At 43.9% G+C, this 16,111-nt stretch overlaps 1 protein-coding gene across 1 annotated transcript; it reads right to left on the reverse strand.

Annotated features, from left to right (window-relative positions):
• Nucleotides 1-3,415: 3,415 nt before the first annotated feature.
• LOC308172249 (tetratricopeptide repeat protein 39C-like) lies at nucleotides 3,416-11,088 on the reverse strand. Its single transcript, XM_080547155.1, has 13 exons — nucleotides 11,041-11,088; nucleotides 10,198-10,326; nucleotides 9,606-9,720; nucleotides 8,303-8,708; nucleotides 6,999-7,167; nucleotides 6,443-6,536; nucleotides 6,183-6,290; nucleotides 5,314-5,423; nucleotides 4,947-5,070; nucleotides 4,386-4,483; nucleotides 4,130-4,234; nucleotides 3,945-3,983; nucleotides 3,416-3,582 (listed from the first exon to the last, which is right to left on the reverse strand). The coding sequence occupies exons 1-13, from the start codon at nucleotides 11,071-11,073 to the stop codon at nucleotides 3,493-3,495; spliced, it is 1,620 nt and encodes a 539-aa protein (XP_080403281.1). The 5' UTR covers nucleotides 11,074-11,088; the 3' UTR covers nucleotides 3,416-3,492.
• Nucleotides 11,089-16,111: the final 5,023 nt, after the last annotated feature.

The following is a 16,111-nucleotide window of genomic DNA, read 5'->3' on the forward strand; positions in this document are numbered from 1 at the left end:
GTTTTCCTGAATTCTTTTATAAGATCCTCTAGGTCCAGACTTGGTCTCTCTGTCAAGTGAAATGCAAAACGAGAGAGGGGGGGGGGGGTCAGTAGCCTACGAAATTGTCAGAGACAAGTACTTATTTTCGGTAAATGAGTCGTACACAACGACTACGAGGTATTCAAGCGAGAGACGCACCTGATAATTTGAAGTGGAGAAGCGCGTTACAGTAAAACGAGGCGAAGTGGAGGATGTCCTCGGGCTGAGAGCGCAACGCAGCCTTGCTCAGAGACGACAGCAAAACGCTCAAGCCCGGGGGGAAAACCACAACAACCCTGCGTGCCATCGTTCCGCTAAATTAATATGTTACAAGGGAAGATTGCATTGAAGAAATCATTGCATAATACTTCGGCAGTCAGGAAAGTGTTCAATAATGTTGTATAGATGATTGTATAGCCTAGGCTACCTACATGTGAAGAACGACGTCGCCTGACGGACGCTTGGCTACAGGCTTCAAGTGTTGTTCAAATAATCACAAATGATGATACGATCAATTACCGTTATCAATGTTGTCATAACAGCACGTGAGCTTAGAATGAGAAGGTTCTATCTCCGTTTAGAATGATAAGGTTCTATCTCCGTTTAGAATGATAAGGTTCTATCTCCGTTTAGAATGATAAGGTTCTATCTCCGTTTAGAATGAGAAGGTTCTATCTCCGTTTAGAATGAGAAGGTTCTATCTCCGTTTAGAATGAGAAGGTTCTATCTCCGTTTAGGGCAGTTCAGAGATATTGAGCGTCAGAAGTTTTTACATTCCATTATGTTTTGTGAGATGGAACCTTTGTATTGTATTAATTTCTAACTAAAAAATGTCAACATTTAAACAAATAACACCACACAGGCATTAATAAACACCTAATGGATCAGATTATGTAAAAAAAACTCAATATTGACAAAAATGGAGATAGAACCTTATAATTCTAAGCTCACGAGCAAGCAAGTAAGTAAGTAAAATGTATTTGTATAGCACCTTTCCCAGACCAAGGGTCACAAAGTGCTTTACATATAGAGAACATAATAACGAAGAAACATAATAAAACATAATAAAAGAGCGAAAGTCATAGCAGGTTAAAATAAGAACAAGTAACAGACAACAGGTGTACAACAATATCAACAGGACACAGAAGTCTGGGTCATAGGCTACCTGCCTTGACCTTTCAGACGGGTAGACTACCTGCCTTGACCTTTCAGAGGGGTAGGCTACCTGCCTTGACCTTTCAGCCGGGTAGGCTACCTGCCTTGACCTTTCAGAGGGGTAGGCTACCTGCCTTGACCTTTCAGATGGGTAGACTACCTGCCTTGACCTTTCAGACGGGTAGGCTACCTGCCTTGACCTTTCAGAGGGGTAGGCTACCTGCCTTGACCTTTCAGAGGGGTAGGCTACCTGCCTTGACCTTTCAGACAGGTAGGCTACCTGCCGTGACCTTTCAGACGGGTAGGCTACCTGCCTTGACCTTTCAGAGGGGTAGGCTACCTGCCTTGACCTTTCGAAATGTCTGTAGCATTTTGTAGTTCAGTCTTTCTTAAGGCCTATTCCTACATTGCTGTAAATACAAAGCATGTCATCTATAACGATTAAAAAAAGAAGTAATATAACATTCTTTGTATCCGCATAAAATGCGATTTCGTAAGATGGTTGCTGAAAAGCTCATTACTGAATATCAATCGTCGTGAAAAACAAACACAAAATAACACATACATCATAAACACTAAATAAACACTCAATTCAATGCTCAATTCATTTCAGAGATTTATTTATTTTAAAAAGAAAATGAATTACATAAAAGGAACCCCTAACCAACAAAGGAAAACCAGTTTCCAGCAAATAAAAATACAGCATTTAATAACAATGTTGTTCACTCAAGTGGCAAAGGTAGAACATAATTTAGCTAGTTCACATCTGTAAAACGCTCAGTTACTTATTTACACTGATATACATATGTAGTTTCCCTTCCAGTAGCTTAACAAGGGTAATTAAAACGTTCTACAATTGGTAACATTGTAGTTTGGGGACATTATAGGACAGTCTAGATATAGATAAGAAGTGTCATCATAACCTTAGGGGATGTTCATCCATTTGTCCTCACATAAAGAATAGCACATCAGGATCTGTACTTTTTGTAAAAACTATGGTTATTAAGGTCATAACATTGCACAACAGGCCTAGAACAAGTTTGGTTATTGTTATTGCTGGTTTGTCACAGCTTAATTCTGAAAGGGACCTCACATATTGGACTATCTAGCTTTGACCCCTTCCAATCCTGGGACAGAATAGAGATATGACTCTAGAGATCAGAAGACCCCTCATATGGCAGTGGCAGAGAGGTACCAAGTTACTACATTTTTGAGTTAAGGCCGGATGGTTACAACAGATGATTTGTGCTGGCAAAAGGCTGAAGTCATTAAAGGGGCATTTCACCACTTTTTAACCTTCATCCTAATTATCTCCATCTGCACCACAACCTAGTGCCTCACCATGTTCTCAGCACACAGGCTTCCTACCAGCAACACACTACTGTAGGCTACGGTTTGATCTGGTTAAAACAAACAAATAGACAACTTTTAGCTACTCCTTCATACAAAACACTCAATGTAAACGATGCATGACAAAGGACTTGTTGGCACATGGATTTATTATTATTAAAATAACATATCGTGACGTTAGAATTATAAGGTTCTATCTCCATTTGGTCAAAATTGAGTTTCCTACATAAACTGATCCATTAGGTGTTTATTAATGCCTGTGTGGTGTTATTTTTAAAATGTTGACATTTCTGAGTTAGTAATTCATAAAATACAAAGGTTCCATCTCACAGAACATAATGGAATGTAAAAACTTTGACACTCAATATCTCTGAACTGCCCTAAACGGAGATAGAACCTTATAATTCTAAGGTCACGATATAATAATAATTTAAAAATAAATAATAATAATAATAATAATAACATAATGTGAACTGTAACAAATCCATGGCAATGAATAATCCCAGTGCCATGATGCTGTGGTGATGCTCCTCCCATGGGAGTCGTCTCCATCTCCTTCCACCACCACTGCAGAGTTGGGTGGATGTTTGGTAACAGGGTGGGGGGCGGGTCAGGGTGGGGCCACCTCTGTGATGGGGGACAGAGCAGAGTGGATGTTTGGTAACAGGGGGGGCTTGGGTCAGGGTGGGGCCACCTCTGTGATGGGGGACAGAGCAGAGTGGATGTTTGGTAACAGGGGGGGGCGGGTCAGGGTGGGGCCACCTCTGTGATGGGGGCCGGAGGAGAGTGGATGTTTGGTAACAGGGGGGGGGCGGGTCAGGGTGGGGCCACCTCTGTGATGGGGGCCGGAGGAGAGTGGATGTTTGGTAACAGGGGGGGGGCGGGTCAGGGGGGGGCCACCTCTGTGATGGGGGACAGAGCAGAGTGGATGTTTGGTAACAGGGGGGAGGGGGGGGGGGGGGGGGGTCAGGGTGGGGCCACCTCTGTGATGGAGGCCAGAGCAGAGTGGATGCGGACATGAAGCCTGTTCTCAAAGTCATAGCCAGCGTAGTCCTCCTGTAAGGACACAAGGATTCAATTACATACATGTAGAATGAACAATGGGGCGGCTGTGGCGCAGGAGGTAGAGCCAGCGTCTAATGATCGCAAGGTCGGCAGATCGGCGGTGCAAACCCCGGCTGGCCACATGTCGAAGTGTCCTTGGGCAAGGCACTGAACCCCAAATTGCTCCCAGTGAGCGGGCCGGCGCCTTGCACGGTAGCTTGCCGCCATCGGTGTGTGAATGTGTGTGTGAATGGGTGAACGAGAGGCCGTTGTAAAGCGGTTTGGATAAAGGCGCTATATAAGTGCAGTCCACCACCACTAATCCACCACAAGATACGCTGAAGGTCAGAAAAATAACACATGCTGTACTCTACCTTTGCTTGGAGCATCAGGGCCCTGCCCTTCGGAGCAGACTGAAAGAAGAAGATCAATCAGATACTCCATGCCTCGACTCAATCAAATATTCATCATGTTCACACAGGCGAATACACAATCCCCGGGCTGGCGCGTTTCCACTATTAACATTCAAACCGTCTCTGAAACCCAGTCGGGTTCTTACCTCAGGGTTGTCCAGCAGAACACAGGCCAGTTCATAGCAGGAGTAGGGCTGCACGTACGAGTTCGTCAGACGGCCCACCTCGTCCCTCACGGCCAGATGAAAGCACTGCAACGTTCAATCATTCATGAACGACCGACGCCAATCCTCACCAAAGTAGGTAAACATTGGAAGCAAAAAAAAAAAAATAATAATAATAAAAGAAAAAAGTTATGTGTTTGGTATGCATTTTTGAAAGAATATAAAATAGGAAATATACCTGGATGGCGTCTTTTGTGTTTCCTAGGCATTTGTGTATGGCTCCCAGGAGCAGGTTCTTCAGGCCGGCACATGACACGTCATCCACTTCCTGGAGGACTGAACGCAGACAAAGAGCCCACTGAGCTTCCTCCCACATTCAAGGGAATGTCCTATTTATAGTGTCAGCAGTTCAATTCAATGATAGCTTCAAGGCTATGTGAAATGTGGCTGAACCGGAGCGTGTTCTAGCACCCTTTTCACACTATTGTGCCAAACCCATACTGTGTTCAGTGGGCTCAGATATATTTTTTCACATTCCTGCACTAGTTTCAGCAACTATGGTGGATGCATATCTCTGCCTGGCTCAGCTCTGTCATGTGAGAAGGGTTAGTATGTAGGTATATACTATGTATGTGTTATCCTCAACAAACAGGACAAAACAAAGCTGTGCTCGTGTGCTTGTGAGTTAGATTATGTATTTGTGTTCTGGGTGTATGCTCTGTATACTTTCGTAGTGTTTGTCTGTGTGTGTGTGTGTGTGTGTGTGTGTGTGTGTGTGTGTGTGTGTGTGTGTGTGTACCTTGGCTCATGGCCTGGAGCTTGGAGGTGGAGGAGTTGGGCAGGGCCTTCCATAGGTAGAGCACCTCGATCACAGCCAGGATACACAGCTCCTTGGACGGGGCGTGTTCCCGTAGCTTTTCAGCCTAGTGTCCACGCTCACACAGAGAGACGCACAATTACAAACATAACAAACGGAAATGTGGCGATTGCTGGACTTGCTGTTGATCATCCCAGTCAAGAATGCTTGAACATTTAAAACAGCTGCCCTCAGATCTGCCTTTCATTAGAGTGAAATACCTTAAGCTCAGGTTTGTCACTCACTACTCAAATGAATGAATCTATATAGAAATGGGCTGAGGAGGGGGGGTGGGGGGTGTCACACTCACCCTCTTCAAAGAGAACTGCTCGATCTGGTTGGTCTTTCTCTTGATCAGCCTCTGAACGTCTTTGAAGACACCAGCAGCCCCCTCCAGGTCCCCCGTAGCTCCCTGACACACTACAGCACACAGAGAAATGAATGAATGAATGAATGAATGAATGAATGAATGAATGGTCTTTATTGTCATTGCTATAGTACAGGTACCAAACAACGACATTTGGGAGGGGGGGCTCCCCTGGTGTTAGGAAAGAAAAAAAAAAACTAAAAAAACAAGAAGGGAAAGGAGCTGGTTTACATAAATAAAGGCTATGTACACTATCCACTATACTATACTGTACAGATAAAACACTGTGCTGTACTCTATGCTATGCTATACCTATTCTAACATTTCCTATTTCTCTGCAACCTTATGTACCCTAGGGTTGTCATATTGCACATAGTGTTATTGCACATTCATTTAAAGTGTCGCAGTTTGCAGGCTTGAAATGTACACATTTGTGCCTCAGCACTACACCTGATTTTTCAATCCAGCAGCTGCCATCAATCACCCAGTCAGAAACACCCAGGGTTTAGAGTCTATAACATACTGTACTGATGACTATATTAAACATCAAAATAAAAGAATGATCAGGCTACAGGTCATCAGATGTATTAGCGTAGCACTACATACAGTAGATTAGAAGCACCTCAACCAGTCAACTTATATGTCGACGGTATACAACTGCAGACATCAAACACGCATATTAAAACACCAGCTCAGACCATCTATAGTCCAAGGGAGGACATAACTATCACTGATGAACTCTAGATGATGGTGGGTTGGATGTCGACACTAACACCACACCTCTATGACCTGCTCTAACCTTGCCCTCTCACCTCCGGTTAAGTAGGCGTAGTAGCACTGGGACCAGCGCGACTCTGTCTTCAGCCTCTCAAAGGCCCTGTAGGCGTCACCGAAGCTCAGCTCGATCATACTGCACCAACCTGAAAATGGAATATCAATTATAGCAATTAAGGTTACAAGGACCAATGGTGTGTAGATTTTTGAGCTGTGGTCAGTGTTGAAGCGGACAACACACACACACACACACACACACACACACACACACACACACACACACACACACACCCCATACCTATTTCATACAAACACACATGCTGAATCTCCCTCTGGTCAGTGGCCAGCTCTAAGGCATTGTTGAAGGACGTCAAGGCACTGTTGATCTGACACTGCAAGAAGAGAGGCAGGAGATGGAGGTTGAACTCATGTAGTGCCGAGGGGGGGTTACCCAAAGTCACCCAAATTGTCAACAACTGGATGGCTTTGTCAATCGAGTGCCAAAGGTCACTTTGTTCACCAAAAATGCATAAATGATGATGCTTCATAATTATGTTGTAGTCCATCAAAGCTAGATACAGACCACCAGTTAAGACCAGTCCTGCTTTACCACTCTCTCACCTTGTCTCTGTAGTGTAGTGTACACTTGCCCACAACCTCAAACCAGATCTAAAAGCATAGCATTAATGTAAGAGCCCATGACATGAGCTCCAACACCAAACCTATGCTTTCATTGAAATCCCTGAGGGGTGAGGGGCACAAGTCAAGTGCACACTTGTACGCAGAGCGAGACACTTACAGCCTTAACCAGGTTAGACACAACTGGCTGTCTTTCTTCTCCGACTGGCCCTTACCTCTAGGCGCTGCACCCTGCCTTTGAAGAACATGAAGAGGGAGGAGTTTGGGTAGACCGCCTCCTTCCTCTTGAGGATGGCCTTTGCCTCCATCAGACCCGCCTGTGTGTCTGAGCCGTCTAACGCGAAGAAGGGCTGCACTACCGTTTGATACCACAAGAGGGACAGCCTGCCAGAGTAGAGAAACCACTGTCATTGAGAAGAAAAATGAATGAATGAATGGTCTTTACTCTTTATTGTCATTAATATAGTACAGGTACCAAACAACGACATTTGGGAGGGGGGGCTCCCCTGGTGCTAGGAAAAAAAACTAAAAACAAGAAGGGAAAGGAGCTGGTTTACATAAATAAAGGCTATGTACACTATCCACTATACTATACTATACAAATAAAACACTGTGCTGTACTCTATTCTATGCTATACCTATTCTAACATTTCCTATCTCTGAACCTTATGTACCCGAGGGTTGTCCACCAACCAAAAAGCCCACCAACATTAAGGGTTATTTATTTTCCTGGGCACAGATTAAGACAAGTCAAGTCCCTTGACCAAAATACACTCTCTCTCTCTATTCAAGAAGCATTTTTAGTCTATAATCAAGCGTAATTTGTGTCCAGGAAGTCAATCCTAATAAAAAGTCTCTGCAGAATGTACCATCATCACACAGTTAAAATGCGGAACTTGACCAAAAACAAAGACAGCCATTGTGCATTGCTCTAGAGTCTAGACTATACAGAGACATATCTATATCTAATATCTATTATTAGAGTGGTTGGTCTTGGCCAGTGGCAGAATGCTAATGTGTTTAAAATCAATGCCTGCTGGTGAGAATGTGTGTGTGTGTGTGTGTGTGTGTGTGTGTGTGTGTGTGTGTGTGTGCGCTTGGGTGGAATCAAACATTCACCACATTGAGACCAGAGGGCCGTGTCTAACCATTATGGTGACTCAGTGATGCTGTTCAATATGAATCAGGAATATTTCACATTTAGCTGAATACAGTACTTTGTGCAAGCAGCACTGGTCTGAATCATTCCAGAACATTGCGGTTTTACTTTCTACACTTACTGTCAATCAATCCATCAAATGACCAAGTTTCACTAGCAGGGGACTAAGTCCATTAAATATCACCTCTAATACCACTACTAGTACTATACTAACAATGAATTGCTACACAACCATGACCCCAAACACAGGCTCAAACGAACACAACACCGGAACTGATAGAATTAACACCAGCATGGAACCAATTATTGTTACAACTTGTTTCCCCCCTGGACAGGGGACAGTGTGGCACACCTACTCACGTCGCTAGCGGGGCCTTCATATCCCTACTCTCGCTGGCGTACGTGAGGGCCGAGAGTCCCTGGTGACGGTCGCCGGGGAAACCCAGCAGGTTGACGATCTTCAGCAGGTGCGGGGGAACCATGGAGATACAGAGGTGGAAGAGGCCGTAACCGAAGCTGACCGAACCCTTCAGGCGGTCGAGGGCGTCGGGGTTGACGGCGCCCCCCTCGGCGCTTTGCGGTGCGGTCCGGCCGTGGTTGCGGTTGGCCTGGTCGGTGGACGGAGACGGAGAAGCGGAGGGGGACGGGGACGCTTGTTGGTCGGAGGACTTCCTCTTGCTGCCCTCTTGCAGCTGGCTGATGTCGGCGTAGCACTTGTTGTACATCTTCCAGGCTTTGCGGAGGATCCAGCCTCCTTTGATGTACGCTGGAGGGAATTTGCGGCGGGAAAAAATGGACGAGATGAATGAATGAATGAATGAATGAATGGTCTTTATTGTCATTGCTACAGTACAGGTACCAAACAACGAAATTTAGGAGGGGTGGCTCCCCTGGTGTTAGGAAAGAAAAAAAACGTTAAAAAAACACAAGAAGGGAAGGAGCTGGTTTACATAAATAAAGGCTATGTACACTATCCACTATACTATACTGTACAGATAGACGACTAGGGTTGTTGAGATAAGATTACAAAAGCAGCAGGACTTTTCAGATATATTGGAAAAAACCCTGTCTGGAAAATAGCAATAAGTCTCAGGGCTGGGTTCCCCTGGACACAGATTAAGCGAGAGTGTGGGAGAGGGTGAGACTCTCCATTGAAGATGCGTTGCGGTCTAGAATTAACAGGCCTAACCTGTGTTTAAATGTTATGGTATATTAGCACATTCAGAAAGTCTGGATGACACTACCAATCCTTCCATTTACATTTTTGGCCTTTAGCAGACGCCTTATTCCAAAGCGACTTACAATCGATACATTTGACTAAGCAAGTGAATCATCAATCCACCAGTCGTATCAGGAAGAGTAATCTAGCTCAGGCCAGGGGCCATTGGCAGTCTCAGTGAGAAAAACGAATACAAATAATAATATATATATAGACATTGGAGAACAGAGAGACAGTACAAGGGGGGGCAGTAGAAGGGGACACAGTAAAGGGGAAAAGCGTGTCTCAGGAGACACAGTGCTGGGGGAGTAGTAGAGGTCTCAGGAGGAGCAGTTAAGGTGTAACCTGAAGAGATGGGTCTTCAGTCTCCGACAGAAGATGGGTAGTGAATGAGAGAAGACTACAGTGTGTACACAGACAAAGTGATTAGGAGGGAGGGCTCACCGGACAGCTCCTGCTTGATGAAAGAGAGGACGGCCAGGTAGACCTGGCAGTCTGCCACGATGATCTGTCTCTGGAGACGCTCCACCACCGCCGCCCCGCACCTCTGGGAGTCCATCTGGACACATAATGTCGTACTAATTACATAGAGCAGATGTGAGATTTACACATTGTAGGTTCTGATGGAAATGGTATTGCGCCGCTGTCCTCAAGACACATTCCATATAGACATTTTCCTTGACATCCCTGTTATAGTCAATGTGGCGGATGCCTTACCAAGCCAGTATAGCTTAGCTGAGCTGAGCTCAGTTCAACTCAATGAAAAGGGGTAATAAAGGTGATGTGAACCTGACTGGGACACTGACACTGGCACACTGGGACACTGGCAGGCCGACTGGAGCCTATGGAAAATATTCTACATGGTTGCTCCGCTGCTACTGTTGTCAGGTGTAGGAAGCGGTAGTAAGACTGGGGTGGAGTTGGATGAGGTAAAGTCAATAGGTGTGTTTGCCTTCAAAAGGTACATCGGCATAGCTGTTGTGTGTTTGTGTGTGTGTGTGTATTTACGGGGAGGCATATTGTACTGTGCACTCACACTCCTCTTGATTTTGTTTTTGATGGCCTCGATGACGCTGGAGTTGTCGCTCTCACACAGTCTCTCGGTGGCCTTGAGGTCCTCGAAGGCGGTCTGCATCTTCTCGTCCTCAAACGTCATCATGGCGTTCTACGCAGGCACGACAACAACAACAACCACCACACCACTCACACTTGTTCTCTGGCATTTTCACTGGACACAGCATAGCAACCAATACTCCTCGTGGTTTATTCAGTCACATGAACTGCGTACAAGGTTTGAAAAACATTTCATGACCTGATCATGATCTAACATGATCCAATCACTGATAACTTCATTTTCTAGATTAGATCTAGGCCATATTACTGCGTTGTGTGCAAGTCTTTTATTCTCTTTAACCCTATTCGAGTCCGCCACAAGCCAGTTAGCGCAAGCTTTGTGAATCATTGATGACAAGCATGTAGGGTGCCACAGTAGGAGATCGACAGCAGGACGGTTTGAGGGGAATCCTAAGTGGCCTATCATCTGTGTAACCGTACCAATGTTAAACTACCTATAGGGTCAAAAGGAATGATGGTTTTACTATTCCATACAAACATACAACAATAATACCGTAGTTGTGTACTAAGCCCATAAAATGTAGGCCTAAAGTGCTTGGAGCTTCAGGAAAAGCACTAATGGTATATAGAACCAATGAATCAATGCTGTGTATTTGACACATTCAGTGCTTTATAGGACATCGGGTTCTCTTCCAGCTCAAACGACATCTGGCTGGTCTGCATTGCAGCATCAAGAAGTAATGGAGTTCAGGTGACATGCAGTAAATCTGTCACCTCCTCCGCCTCCTCCTCCTCTTCTACTCACCAGGAAACTGACAAAACTGGCTCCAAAGCTCATCAGCGGGCTATGGTTCCTGTGAGGGGGCGGGGGGAGAGAGAGAGAGAGGGGGGGAGAGAGAGAGAGAGGGGGAGAGGGGGAGAGAGAGAGAGAGGGAGAGGGGGAGAGAGAGAGAGAAAGAAAGAGAGAGACAGAGAGAGAGCGACATGTGTCAATAATAAAGACACGTGTCAGATTAGCTCGATAAGTTTAGCTAAAACATTGAAGGAAAGGGTGACGTGGGGCTGAACTACAGAGGTATTTAAAGTTAGCAAAGCTTGAGATGCCTCCAGCAATAAAATCTGAATCGCTTCATTGTACAAATAACTGAATGGACAAAGCATTCAAAAGGTGTGCGGAGTCAGGCAAGTCAGGCAAAAGCAATTACATAAGCAATGAGATTTGTAAAACTTTTGTTGCCTTCCTTCATGATGAATCGAAAGACGACTAAAAGCAATTTGGCTTTAAAAGAATGTAGCGTAGTGTTGCTCGTACCGGTTCTACAAAAAGTATCACCACATCCTCTTTTGAAAAGCAATTCTATAGCTACTAGATGAGAATTTGATGAAGTAGCTGGGAATTTACTTGAATAGGCACAATACGTGCTGTAGCAATGCACCCTAGGAAGTACAGAGTGAAGTGAGGAAAGTTCATAAGAAAGGACGTCAGTGTTTTCTGTTGTAGCAGTAACAGGACTTGACAGAAAAATAGGCGACAATCCAGGACAGGAGAACATCATTTCTCTTCCCATGCCACCCATGACTGAACGGTTAACCCTCTCAAACCCAAATGAAGACCTTTCCGTTTTGGCATATGTTGTGTTTTCCCACATAATTAGGTAATTTCTTTACTGAATCATAATGTTCTGGTATCACCAGAAATCAGCACAATATCAGCTAACTGTATGTCACACAATAAAGACTTCTATATGTTACGGTACATGTGGGAAGACGGTACATGTGGGAAAACTAGGGTTATGGTTAGGTACTAAGGTGCTACGGTTAAGGTTAGGGTTAGGATTAGGGGTAGGGTTAGACATGCCAGCATGTACCAAGTCGACGTAGCACCTAACCCTAACCCTAGTTTTCCCACATGTACCGTCTTCCCACATGTACCGTATCATAGACACTACATTAGAGGATATTAGCCCATAAATAAAAAAGAAACACAAAAAAACAGCATTGGATTTTGCTGTATTTGATCCCTTTTAGCACTGCAAACCATTTTAAAAAAAACACTAAATTCAACATCTCACACATCCCTCTGATCTCTTCACTGTCCTGTCATCAAAAATGTTTTTGTTGGGGTCCACTTCCCCCACGCCCCCGTTCACGTCCTCCACGCCCCCGTCCACTTCCTCCAAGCCCCCCTAGACTACTGGCTATTGTGTGAGACAGAGAGGTTGGCCTACGAGGTTCCAAGTTCCATGTTCTGTCATTTAATAGTATGTTGTTTTACTTTGCCTGAAGTTTTAGGTATTGTTTAAGAATTGAAATCGTGATACTGGTATCAAAGTCAAAACGTTGGTATCATGACCAATATAGTGATTCAGTGTATCTTCTTACCGGGAGGGTATCAGTAATTGGCCTTTTTTTTTTCGACAGCTATTTAATATCATGAGTCAGATCGTTCCATCTCCTATGACGCAACATTCACAGTATGTAGCCTCGTGTTAAACGCAATTAGTGGGAGATTTGACATTCAAGCTAACAGCAGGAGATATGGCTGTGTGTGTGCGTGTGTGTGCGTGTGTGTGTGTGTGTGTGTGTGTGTATCTGATTAACTGTGTCACCATAACGACCAAATGTGTGCCAATTGGCACTTATCGGGCTGATACCGATTAAATATGTAGTACTTGATCCTAGATATCGGCCTACTGTATAACAGTAATGTGATCTGGCTGATAATGCACGAGGCGTTTCCCCAATACTTCAAAGCAAGACACACTTTAAGCCGAATGGCGGACAGGTGACAGACAGCTGATTCAGGCATATGAGCGAACATCATCACATGTCGCAGAGCAGAGTATGTAACCTAACACTCCTCCGTGGTTAAACTAGCTGAGAGTTACTCACGGATCCTCCCACCCACCCACCACCCCAGCAATCCACCCACCTGGTCGCTCCGTATTCAGCTACCTTCCTACAGGGGGTTTGACAGTGTGATATTTTGTATTATATTATGTTTAATTTCAGGCAGGGAGTTATACAGAGCAGAGCCATTCAATTCCACCAAACCTACATGTAGCCTACTACCATTTTCATTCAACATGATTAAACCGATGTAAGTTTCCCGACTGAATTTATAATTAGTCTAATCTAGATAGATATGAAATAATGAAGCTAAATGGTCTATTGTAGGCTAATTGAGATGACATTTGAGGAGTGAGTTGGCTCACTATTTGATTTTAGGGTTGGGGTTCAACAAACTTGTTTACCGTCACATACTGTAGTAACCTAATCTAGTTCAAAGACACACATGAACGTGTGTAGCTTGCTTTGCATACAACCACTGCCACCTCAGAAACAGGTGCTCCTGGTTTGAGTGATAAGAAGTGCCGTGATAAGAAGATATGACACAGAGTCCACAGACAGATAGAACTCAGACAGAGAAGTGATACTGCAACGCATGCATACTGAAGAAAAAGCACTTGTGTAAGGGGTTTACCAATGTTCCATGACCACCCTTGTGCAAGCCTTTGAGGGGGGGGGAGAAAGAAACATTTCCTAAGAGAAAATGCAAAACACTGAATGAAAATGTCTCTTTTCTGCATGACCCAATAATAAGGTCTAGGCCTCAGCTATAGCCTAGATGCCAAGAGGACAGAGGAACTCATGGTATTTCACAGAAGCTTGAGAGAGCCACTCAGAAGAGACATGTCTATGACACAGCTAAGAAAAGAGAGCTTGGGAGGGTGATAATAAAGTTTTTTTTGGGGGGGGGGGAATGAATGAGTCGCATGATGCAACTAAAACTGATGTTCAATGAAAAGATTGTTCCAAACTAATGAGACACATTATAACAACAAATGAATGACAAGCATTGCAACAACGTAGGCCTATTCCATGCAGATGGCTTTTACATTGACATGTTTGGCATTTAGCAGACACCTTATTCCAAAGGCGACTTTACAATCGATGCATTTGACTAAGCAAGTGAATCCTCAATTCACCAGTTCTTGAGTTTAGAATTATAAGGTTCTATCTCCGTTTAGGGTAGTTCAGAGATATTGAGCATCAAAGTGTTTACATTCCATTATGTTTTGTGAGATGGAACCTTTGTATTTTATGAATTACTAACTCAAAAATGTCAACATTTTTTAAATAACACCACACAGGCATTAATAAACACCTAATGGATCAGATTATGTAAAAAAACTAAATTTTGACACAAATGGAGATAGAACCTTATAATTCTAACGTCACCAGTTGTAGCAGGGAGAGTAATCTAATCTAGCTCAGGCCAGGGGGGTTGAGTGGGGGGGGGGGGGGGGGGGGTACATTATGTTGTTACATAACTTGTTTGTCAACAACAACAACAACAACAACATGCGTTGGTTGCAGAAACAAAACACCAAAACAGAACAGACATCTAACGCAGTTGACCAATGTGTCCATGCAGTCAATGCATCTGTTTTACGTGCTGTTTCCCCCAGCCTATCAACAGTGTCTGGTGTCAACAACTATTGAAAGCATTCAATGCATCCAAGACTGGAATAGAATGACATATTTAATTGACTTACTATAGCCTAATGCTGATATTGCATTTGCATCGCTACATTTCAGTGTATCGTGAGCTTAGAATGATAAGGGTCTATCTCCGTTTAGAATGATAAGGTTCTATCTCCGTTTAGAATGAGAAGGTTCTATCTCCGTTTAGAATGAGAAGGTTCTATCTCCGTTTAGGGCAGTTCAGAGATATTGAGCGTCAAAGTTTTTACATTCCATTGATTATGTTCTGTGAGATGGAACCTTTGTATTTTATGAATTACTAACTAAAAAAAATTCAACATTTAAAAAAATAACACCACACAGGCATTAATTAATTAAACACCTAATGGATCAGATTATGTAAAAAAAAAAAAATAAATAAAAAATAGAGATAGAACCTTATAATTCTAACGTCAGTGTATGGCACGGCGGGCTGCACAGACAGACCTGTATTTTCGGAACAGCTCGTCGCTCTCCCTGAAGCCGTTGTTGAGCAGAAGATTAATGCCTTTCAACGCCAACTCTGCATCGTCAATCTGCTCCGGTTTCCTCTTGTCCACATGCTTCTGGACTGGTTCTGGTTCTGGTTCTGGGTCCGCCATTGATCTAGTGAAGCTCTAAGTACTGTATCTATCTATACTGACTGACTGACTGGCAAGTTCACAGCCGCCGCCTGTCTGTGGAACCCAAACAGATTCGGGAGATAATGGACCTGGGTATTCCATCAACGTCGCTAAAGGAAAATCCTGGCTTATTTTTGATAACTTCTCGCGAGACTTGTCAGAATATGCCTGGATATTTGTAGGAACTCTCGCGAGACTTGTCAGACTAAACCTGGATTTTCTTTTAGCGATGTTGATGGAATACCCCCCTGATAATGGATCTGACGGCTAGACTGTCTGTGTGTGGGAGGCGTGTGAAGACCTCGTCTTGCCAAACAAGCTCCCCAAACCCACTTAGTTCCGCTCTAACATTGAACTAAAATCTCCTCTACTTATCATACGATTATAGGTTAATTCTGTCTAAAACTGTGTTTAGGAGCGATTCCCTTGTTTGTTAACAGCAATGTGGTCGCGGTCTTCCGCCTTGCTTGGCTGAACCAAAGAGAGGAAACAGTCATGGATCTCTCTTGAGGACAGCCAGGGAGCCAGCCAATGAGCGTTTGCTGAGCAACATTTGAGCAAGCAGAGTAGTTTATGATAGATAATAAAAAATAAATAAACTACTACAATAAACTATTACAATAAACTAATAAATAAACTACAATAACATACAGTACAGGCCAAAAGTTTGGACACACCTTCTCATTCAATGCGTTTCCTTTCTTTTCATGACTATTTGGTACATTG

This window comes from Nansenia antarctica (assembly GCF_963989245.1).
Source record: "Nansenia antarctica genome assembly, chromosome: 16".
Classification (NCBI taxonomy): Eukaryota; Metazoa; Chordata; class Actinopteri; order Argentiniformes; family Microstomatidae; genus Nansenia; species Nansenia antarctica.